Genomic DNA, 9,279 nt, shown 5'->3' with positions numbered 1-9,279 from the left:
CAAGCATTTTCTCTTTTCTTCATATCTCCATGTGGTGACTGTTGGCAGGGGAGACAAAGGACTGATGGGAGAGACTGCAGAGGAGGGATCTACCCCTGCTCCTGTGAAGACAATAGAGGACAAAAAAAAGAGTTCATGAAGTATTAAAACTAACCACTGGGAACTTAGGGGCCTTTTCTGCACCTTGTGACTGAATGGTACTGTCAGGCCAACAAGGACAGAGCTCTTATCACCCAGAGGATGTTTGGGCACTGGAATGGGTTTCCCTGGAAAGTGGTCACAGCACCAAAACTGATGAGAGTTCAAGAAGCATTTGGACAATGCTGTGAGGCACGTGGTGTGACTCTTGGGGCTGTCCTGTGCAGGGACTGGAGCTGGGTGATCCTTGTGGGTCCCTTCCACCTCAGAATGTTTTATGACCTAAGATTCTCTGTCACTTTATCTATACAAAGCTTATGTCACAATCTCTGGTAAGGGTGTGGAGCTTGTGGCAGACATCCCAGGACAGGGCTGTGTGCCTCCCTACAGGTGATTCATGCAGCAGGTGGTTTTCCCTGTCTTGTGGGCTGGGGGCAGGAGAGCACACAGGTGCAAGTGAAAGTTTAGAGCAGGGGCAGACATTGGTCAAGCTTAAGCTTTGTCTTGGCTCAGCCTGGAAAGAGGATGGGCAGGTGTCCATTCCCTAGTGTGGATCAGAAGCCAGGCTGAGATGGAGAAAGGCTTGGCACTGAAACCTGGCCTGGCCCTGCAGTAAAGACGAGCATGGCACGTTGTGTGCACAGCGCTGGAGGGATGTGAAACTGCAGGGAAAGTGCCAGGAAAGGGAACTGTGGTGGCTTGAATAAAGTGTATTTGATGCAAAGGGCCAGGACTGGTGCTAGTAACTGGTATATGCAGTCCTTGTTTTCTGGAACATATCTCCAGCTTTGTCATGATCTTGTCACATCAAATCTTCTACTTCAGTTGTCTTTCCCTCAGTTTAACCACTGGGGTACAGGAACTCACCCTTACTTGGCATTGCAAATTGCTTTCTACCCTGGACCTGCAGTCTGACAAGTTTCTTGAGCAAGGGCGTTTGCCTGCATCTCCCTCCCCTTCCATATTCTTCAGGACCATGTGATAACAAAAGAGGTGTTGGGCCCTCACCTCACTTGCACGGGACACTGTAGCTCATCACTGCAGTTTCTTCTGAAAGACAAGAAAGAAAGTACTGGTGAGACACATTGTCAAAAACCCATGAAAGCAATCCAGCACTGAGCCACTGTTCCTAGGAGAGGTGTTCCCTCAATTTACAGGCTACAACTCCCCTCCATGTGACATGTGAAACCACTTGTGTGCCCCTGACTCTGCAGCTGGTCAGGATTCACCCAAGGCAGGAGGCTGCAAGTCTCAAAGAGCTCCATCACAGTTGTGAGTTCCACACTTTCTCAACAAATAGCAATCCCTGACACATTTCTAGCTTTTCTTCCCACTAGGAACCCCACAGAACAGAGGACAGGTTGGTTTTGGTTTTATTCTTCTAAGGGGGCCCTTACTCTTCTGAGTCATCCCCCCAGTATGGTCCTTCTGCCTTTTCTGTCTCCCACGAAGTAAGTGCTCAAAAGCACAGCTCCTTGCTCCACTCTTGTTGGGAGAGCCAGACCCTCAGTGGTTCTACACACCAGCTTCAGGCCTGCAAGTTCTGGCACCAGAGGGAGGAGGACCTACCATTTTGAACACCAACAGGTTAAGTTCATGCCTAGAGAGCTTCTAAGGGACAGTCAGATAACGAGGTGATAGATGGTATTGTCTTAGACTCAACAAAATTTAGAAATTGTCTTTCCAGAAGTACTTTTGGGTGGTTTTTGCAGTACAGCATCTGAGCTCACCTGGCATATAGTAATCATAGATCTTGATATTGGCTGGTTTATGATCCTTCACTTGCATGTCCTGCTCCACCAGGAAAGTGTAGGTTTGAGGCTGTCTAGTCAGCTAAGACCAAGAAATGCAAGGATTAAAAACAGAGAGGGACAGAAAAGTCCTGTAAGACAACCCCTTTCACCTACTTGCACTCAGGCTCTGTGGAGACCTCACCACTGTAACACATCTGTTCTGCTTTCTAGTCCATCTCAGAAACATCTTTTACTTCCCATTGTGTGTCACCAAATTTAACTCAGCTCATGGGGAACATCAAAACCTACGGAGTCAGTGTGCACTACCTAAATGGTGTGCTAGTGTTCCCCACCAAACCCACCTTCCCATCCAGCTCTACTCTGAGCTCCTTCATGCACCTGGCCTCAGTGGCTACTTTCTTATTCACAGTGACATCAGTTCATATTCTCCAGTCTCACATAACCCTCATCATTAAGCAGACAAATACAAGCTGTGGACCAACATCTGCTGTAGGATAGTAGTTACATGACCTGCTGTTGCTTGCAGTGCACCTTGTGTTACGTGGCAGCTTGAGCTGAAATGTTTCTCTGTATTTTCTGCTCTGTGCTGTAGATGTAATGAAAGCAGCAGCTCTGCAAGCCTAATGCATCCATGTGACACTAACCCACCTCCTATGGGGCCAGCTTAGCTTAGCCTACTGACAGAAACTGAGGATGAAGAATCACAGAAATGCTCCTTAGAAATGCTTGGAGTTTTAAATACATGCCCGGTCTCATTTCTGGTGCTGCTTAGGTATTCATGGAGCTAGAAAAAAGGCTGGAGTGGTTGTTAATCAGTTGATTCATGAGGCTGTGGAACGTGCACTTCTGTTCACACAACCATCTGGTTTAGTTTCAAATGATCTTGGCAAAATCCATGAGCAATCTTGCATGCTCTCTGCTGCATTCAGGTTGCTTAAGCGCTTTCTAAGATTGCAGGTTTGCTTGGATTTGCTAGATGGATCTTATTACTACTCCTCAGTCCTAACCAGGCACCATATATATGGACTTTCAAAAGTCACTTAACAGTGCCGACAGATGTAGGCTTAACATGAGAGTTTGCCATGTTTCACTCAAGTTAAGTAGCCCTATAAGTTGCTCTACGGATGAACAACTGCCAACTAACACTTTTCTATATCAGCAAATGTGGCTGGTATGCAGGAACAACAGCTCTGGATAGTTAAAATAGTAGTGAAACCAGTAAACAAGAATAAAAGCTGTCAGTCCATAGCCCCTTTAATGATGATGTTAGCCCAAATTACACTCACTTCCTCCAGGTAGAGAACGACTTGGTCAGCTTTGCTTTCAACTTTCTTCACTAAAGGCATTTTCTTTAGCTGAAAATAGGGGGAAAATATCAGAAAGGCTTTAATAAAAAGCAGAAATATTCAGGGGTGTTTGTCCTTGTGAGAGTATGGACAAATATTTTACATGGCCAGGGAAGCTGTTGAGGTGGGGAAAGGCAAGGTGCAGCTTGGAAGAGACTTTGAGTATAAGGATTTCTTAGGAAGAAAATAACCTGTTTCTCTGCCCACAGGAATGATCACATTTCAGCATACAGTCCTGCATGATGGACATCCATCACTGTTCCCATCCCAGCTGGACACAAATTCGCGGTCTCACCTCTTCCAGTGAACCGGCCACGGGGCTGTATCCAGACAGCAGCTCCACTTGGATCAGGACCATGTTGGTGGACACACGGTTCCCTGTGTAGCTGCAGCAGGAACCCAGGGGACAGCACTAATGTTACTTTCTGAGCCATGATCTCCAGATACTCCAGCCCAGCTTTGGTACTCAGGTGGAGGAATGTGCCTTTCTTTCCAGTGTTTCTCCTGTAAGCATACCTGTTTCTGCACTGTAATAAATCTTTGTGCTTCCCTTGATCTCGCTTTTAATTGTGCCAAGGAGAATAAGTTCCTTGGAAGCCTTATGGTGTTACCTTCTTTAGGCATGGCAGAGAATATCACATCCTATGCCTGTTCTCTTGGCAGGTCTGTCCCAAGCCAGGCGGGAGTACAGCAGAGAAGAGTGGTGTGACAGTCGGGAGCAGAGGAGGGAACACTTAGGAGTACGTGGCAGTCCCACAGGACCTTCACATCATTAGTGTTTTGAGACCTAACCCTAGACAGGGGTGAGACCCACAGACCTTGGGAGGATTTGTGGTGAGGGGCAGGGGACAAGACAGGACTACAGCTTGAGCCACCCCTCTGGGGCCTTGTGCCTCTCACCCAGCTGGGGAGAGCACAGCGGGGTCACCTCAGCACTTGGACCCCAGGAGTGAAGGGGAACCCTGCCAGCAAGAGACTGGTGTGGTGCCAGAAGCCTCTCAGCACGGGGGAGGAAAGGGGCAGCTGAGTGTCTCCTACCGAGCACGGATGGTGACAGGGAAGCGGGTGGCGTCAGGCACGGTGCACTCCGTCTGCACGGACACGGCAAAGGTGGCCTCGCTCCTCAGGGGAGGGATGTGGTACCTCAGGATGGCCTGCCAGGACAGAAAGAAGCTGGATAGCAGAGAATAGCAGGGTTTTCTTTGCTGGAGAGTATTCTTGTCTAGACTCAGCTGTCTTGTATTGGTGTCAAGAAAACCATGTGGCAGAAGCAGAGGTTCTGCTGCACTGCTCCTGATGGATTTCTTGGAGGAGAAGAGCTGCTCTGGCTGGATGGACATGATCCAGATTTCATTTGGGGATCCAGCTTCCTGCTGGATCACAGTTACCCCAGCCAGCCTTGAAGCCCAGATTCTTGCAAGTTACTACAGCAGTTTGTTTTCACGGTTGGCTAAGTAGCAAAGTAAGATGTTCTCTGGCTTTCAAGGCTTTTCACCAGACAGAATTTTTCTTCCTGGCTGGGCTTACCTGCAGGAAAAGACACCCATGGCCCTGTACATGCAGGGTATAATCTTGGGGAATGGCTGGCAGCTCCACTGTCTGTAGCAGGAGGCGATTGCTTTTGTCTACTCGGAAGTTTTGGCTGAACCCCTTGGAAGTGAGAGAAACCTGAAGATCAGGACTGTCCTTGCTGAAGATGTTGGTTGCATACAGGGCTAGGGCTTCCAGAGCAGCAACCGTGTCCTGAGGAAAGAGAAAAACATCAGGAAAAGTGGGATTCCTGCTTCCTATGCATGCCCAGACCTTAGCCTTTTCCTCCCTCATACTGCAGCCATAGCACAATAATGGTTGAGTTTTTCCCTTTGGCTTTTAGCATGGGATTATCCATAGCTCCCAGGATCTGTAAAACCATACACCCTTTTAAAATTTATTAATTTTTATTTTTTTACTATGGGCTGTTAGAACCCATTGCTCTCAAAAAACCAGCATCAAAGATGATGATGATGATGATGATGATGATGATGATAATGATGATGGCTCAAGGGGATTACCTGGGTTGAAGCAAAACCTCCATATGGGTTTTGCTGCTTGGTGAGCCAAGACACAATCTTGGATGCCTTTTTGATTTCATCTGATGACAAACTTGACTTTGTAAGGTGAGCCATGAGGATACTAGATGTCAACTCCACATCAACAGATGGAGCCCGATACCAAGATAGGGAATCTTCTTCCTGTTTGGACTGTTGACTCCAGAATATTTGGTCATCTAGAGGTGGAGTGGGAACATTAATGGAGTGTGTAGCTGCATCTAGTGACCCTGGAGTTCTACTTAGCCCCTGTATATAGGTACTAAACAAACATGTGCATTGGGCATAATACAGTTGGACAAGATATATGTGCATAGCTCCCCGTCTGCTCCCCACACCCTGCTTTTCCCAGCAACACCTTTGGCTTGCAGGCTGGGGAGGAGCTCCACTATATCCGTGAAGCTTCCCTGGTTTGGGTGACTGGGAGGCCAGGACTGTGAGATTATCCATAGAGAAAATGTGTCTCACAGTGTGGATATAACCTGGGACAGCTTGGCAAACTGAGGCTTGGATAGCCAAGCCTTGGACTCCCCACAAAGCTCTGGCAGTACCTGCCCCCCTCTACTCCTTCCCTCCATTCCAATGGTTGTTCAACCCAGGGATTTCCACACAGTTCTGCCAGTGGCCCTCCCTCCTGCCCCAGAGTCCGTGGTACCTGATATTGTGGCAGCCTTATCCAGTCTTTTGAGGATTTTCTGCCTGAGGGCCTTGTCCCCTGCCACTGCGAAGGCGTTTGCAGCCAGTGCCAGGCTGTAGAGGTTGGGACTGCCAGTATCAGCATGGACCAGGTCCCTTATACACTTCAGAGCTTTCCCCACAACTGGGTCCTAGGATACAATTGAAAGCACTCTCGTTACGGGCAGGGTGTTTGGGAAGGGAATGCAGATTTCACGTGTGCAGAAGAGGATGGAAACCAAAGGCAGAGCCCAGGCACTGCCTGTGAGAGGCTGTGCACGCATCCCACTCCTGCTGCCGATACTCACGGAGTGAGGCATCCCTGAGCGTATGAGAGCTATCACAATCACAGAGCTCAGCCCCAGGCCTTCCTCCACTGCACCCTGCAGACACCACAAAACACAGATGAGGGATGCTATGAGAAGGAAGAGGGGAAAGTTTTCCAGTGCCTTCTGGTCCCCTAGCAAATGCCAGCACAGGCGACAGTGCTGGCTCTATTCCTTCTCCTATGGAAGTGACATGAATGGTATCCACTTTTAAAGGTCCTGCTTACCAGAGCACTTCTCTGCCAGGGCTCCCCAGTCTCCTCTGGGTAGCTGATTCCCTCCCCCTGCTGAGCACACTCCCCTTTCTCCTCCCAGATGTAAGATTTTCAGTAGCAGATTTCAATGCCAGGAGGAAGTGATGTTCCCACAAGCCCGCTCCAAGGTGGGAGTCCTAGCCCTTGAGATAGAGGTAGGGCAGGCACTGTTTCAGTTCCCAAGTGCACATCATCAAATGCAAACCTTCATCATTCATAAGTTGAAAAAGTGCCACAGTGACTAGGCAACCCTGAGTGTCACCCAAGGGCACTTCAGAGCCTTCCTCCTGCAACAGAGTTCATTTGTTTTTGGCACCCAAACTGGACCAGAGAGTGAAGGAGCTCTGAGGTACCTAATGAACCACCACTGACACACGTCATACCATCAGACCATTGTTGAAGAGCTTCCCCACACTCTTGAAGCAGCCAGATGGAGTCTGACTTTTAATCAGGGCACTGGCAGCATCCTTTATATTTTGTTCATCTATGTGGATGAAGTCCCGGGCTTGGCTGAAGGTCTTCAGGACAAGAGCAGTAAGCCTAGAGCCAAGGAAGGAAGGAGGATATAGAACTGAATTGTCACTTGATGCACGTCTCTAAGAGGAGACAGGAGTCTCTGCCTTCGACTACATTCTCCCTGTAGAAATACCAGCAGGCCACAGCCCCTGTGCAGATGGAGAACTGGAAGCAGAGCACATGAGCTCAAGAAGCCTGAGGTCAGAGCCACGTGCAGCAAGAGAGAAAAAATTCAATTCTTCAGGCCTTCAGAGCTCTGCTAATTCCAACAGGGTGCTTTGTTGCCCTGGAGGGCTGACATTTAGTGAGCTCACTCAGACCCATTCCCAATCCTGTTTGGGCACCAAGCATTCTGAAAACCTGTAAAGAAGGTGGCTTTGCTGCCAAGTTTTCAGAACCAGTCTTGTTTGGTGTGCTCAAGAACAAACAATCCAAGAGGGGTACTTCAGGTTAGCTCATTGTCACATTTGACAGAGGTGTCCCATAGACTAAGAGGAAGATTTTGTATATTTATCAAAACAGATAAATAGGGAAAATAGGGAAAGTGATGGCATATTGGGGAGTGTGAAACCTGGCATGACATAAATGTTATGGAGTAAGAGATGGATATTGCTCTGGTTTCAGCTAGAGTGAAGTTAATTTCTTCTCAGTAGCTGTTACAGTGCCATGTTTTGGATTTGGCATGAGGATGGTGTTGAGAGAACAGCTGTGTGGTGCTAAATTTCCATCTGGGCTTAAGCCACTACACCTTCCAAAAGGTCTCAGGAGTAATTTCTGTTCAAAACTCCACACCTTCAGACTGCCTCTGTTTCCCCACACCAAAAACCAAGCCAGCTTGAGCCTGACCAGGTCAAACTGTTGCTCCTCAGTTACATCTGGATATGGTTGCTTACCAAGTGTTTCCTGGCTCACTTCCTTCCCCAAAGGCACTGTATGAGCCGTCTGTGTGCTTGTACAGGAGCTGCTGCTGATATCCTGCAGGAAGAGGCTGGGGGTAGTGAAGATGCTGTGTGCCTGTCCCGTTCTCCAGGAGCCAACCTGCCCCACCAATCCTGCTGATCATTACAGAGAGCATTATCTCTGAGGAATTTAGCAGTGGGGTGCTGTGTACTGCGCGTTCTGCTGACATGCACTAGCCTGATTTACACTGCTGCAATTACCATGATGCCAGGCAAGGGATGCTGCACAAATCCTGCTCAGCCCCAGGCCTCTGCTGAGGCTCCTTCCACACAAGTACTATGGTGGACACCACCAGCTTAACAAGTAGGAATTCACTCACCGCTTTCAAGGTAGCCGATGGCCTTCTGTTTGATTTCTGGAGTCAGCTGTCCTGTTTCTTCAAGGTATCGTGTGATAAAGACATTTGGGGCAAAATGAACCATGTTCTGCTCACCACAGCCACTGGACATCTGGAGAAGCTCATCTATGTTGTCCAGTGCTGTTCCCATAATGTCACCTGTAGGACAGAACCACAGCTTTGGGAGCCATATGCATTCTTGCACGTAAAACAATTCTGGTCTCACAGATTCTCCAGGTAACCTGCTAGGACTGATCTCAGTTCACCTCTGCTCATGTGATGTCTACAGACTGCAGGAATTGTGATTTGCTACTTGGCTGTCTCTCCCCTGGCTTGGTGAAATTATACATCCATCCAGTCCCACTTGTACAGGACAGGCAGGATACTGCTCTGGAAGACAGTACCACACCTTGCTGTACATATTCCCTTTCATTACTTTGTTTGCTAAAGAAGACACAGTGGCACCAGAAGACATGTGCATGGAAAAATATTACTTCCCAAGACTCTTCTAAAAACCCACCTAAGAAAGAGATGTGGGCTCTCTCTGATCCAAGGACAGTGTTCTCTGGCATAGTGAAAGAGATTGTCTCTGAAGCTGAAGTTCCTGCAAACAGCAAAAACATCAGAACAACAGGCATGAGGAAGATGGCAGAGTCACAGGTGTCCCCCAGGAGAGGGTGTAAACAGGTCTGGGATCACCTCATCAGTTGGTGAAATCAGCATTCAAAAGAGAGGACCAGACAGAGATCCAGCCACCCACAGATGAGGGTCTGTGTTATGGTTAGGCTGTGGCTTGATGTTGCCAGGAACTTTTAGAACTGGGTAGGGCTGAATGGCTTTGCCTGCCCATAAAAGCTCCAAGATCCCTGACTTTCTGTTCCCTACA

General features: G+C 48.3%; 1 protein-coding gene across 1 annotated transcript in view; it reads right to left on the bottom strand.

The window, feature by feature from the left end:
• Positions 1–45: 45 nt before the first annotated feature.
• Positions 46–9,279, bottom strand: part of LOC102039319 (alpha-2-macroglobulin-like protein 1) — a 23,948-nt gene continuing 14,714 nt past the window's right edge. The window contains exons 23-36 of the mRNA XM_014309630.2: positions 8,914–8,997; positions 8,376–8,552; positions 7,990–8,071; positions 6,964–7,120; positions 6,309–6,383; positions 5,981–6,152; positions 5,290–5,504; positions 4,766–4,981; positions 4,277–4,392; positions 3,534–3,624; positions 3,179–3,247; positions 1,869–1,971; positions 1,147–1,188; positions 46–101 (exon numbers count right to left, since the gene is read on the bottom strand). Of these exons, the coding sequence (XP_014165105.1) occupies positions 1,148–1,188; positions 1,869–1,971; positions 3,179–3,247; positions 3,534–3,624; positions 4,277–4,392; positions 4,766–4,981; positions 5,290–5,504; positions 5,981–6,152; positions 6,309–6,383; positions 6,964–7,120; positions 7,990–8,071; positions 8,376–8,552; positions 8,914–8,997 (1,598 nt within the window). The 3' untranslated portion in view covers positions 46–101; position 1,147. The remainder of the gene's footprint in view (positions 102–1,146; positions 1,189–1,868; positions 1,972–3,178; positions 3,248–3,533; positions 3,625–4,276; positions 4,393–4,765; positions 4,982–5,289; positions 5,505–5,980; positions 6,153–6,308; positions 6,384–6,963; positions 7,121–7,989; positions 8,072–8,375; positions 8,553–8,913; positions 8,998–9,279) is intronic.

This window comes from Geospiza fortis, unplaced genomic scaffold, assembly GCF_000277835.1.
Source record: "Geospiza fortis unplaced genomic scaffold, GeoFor_1.0 scaffold286, whole genome shotgun sequence".
Classification (NCBI taxonomy): Eukaryota; Metazoa; Chordata; class Aves; order Passeriformes; family Thraupidae; genus Geospiza; species Geospiza fortis.
This window is presented reverse-complemented; position numbering and strand designations above follow the sequence as displayed.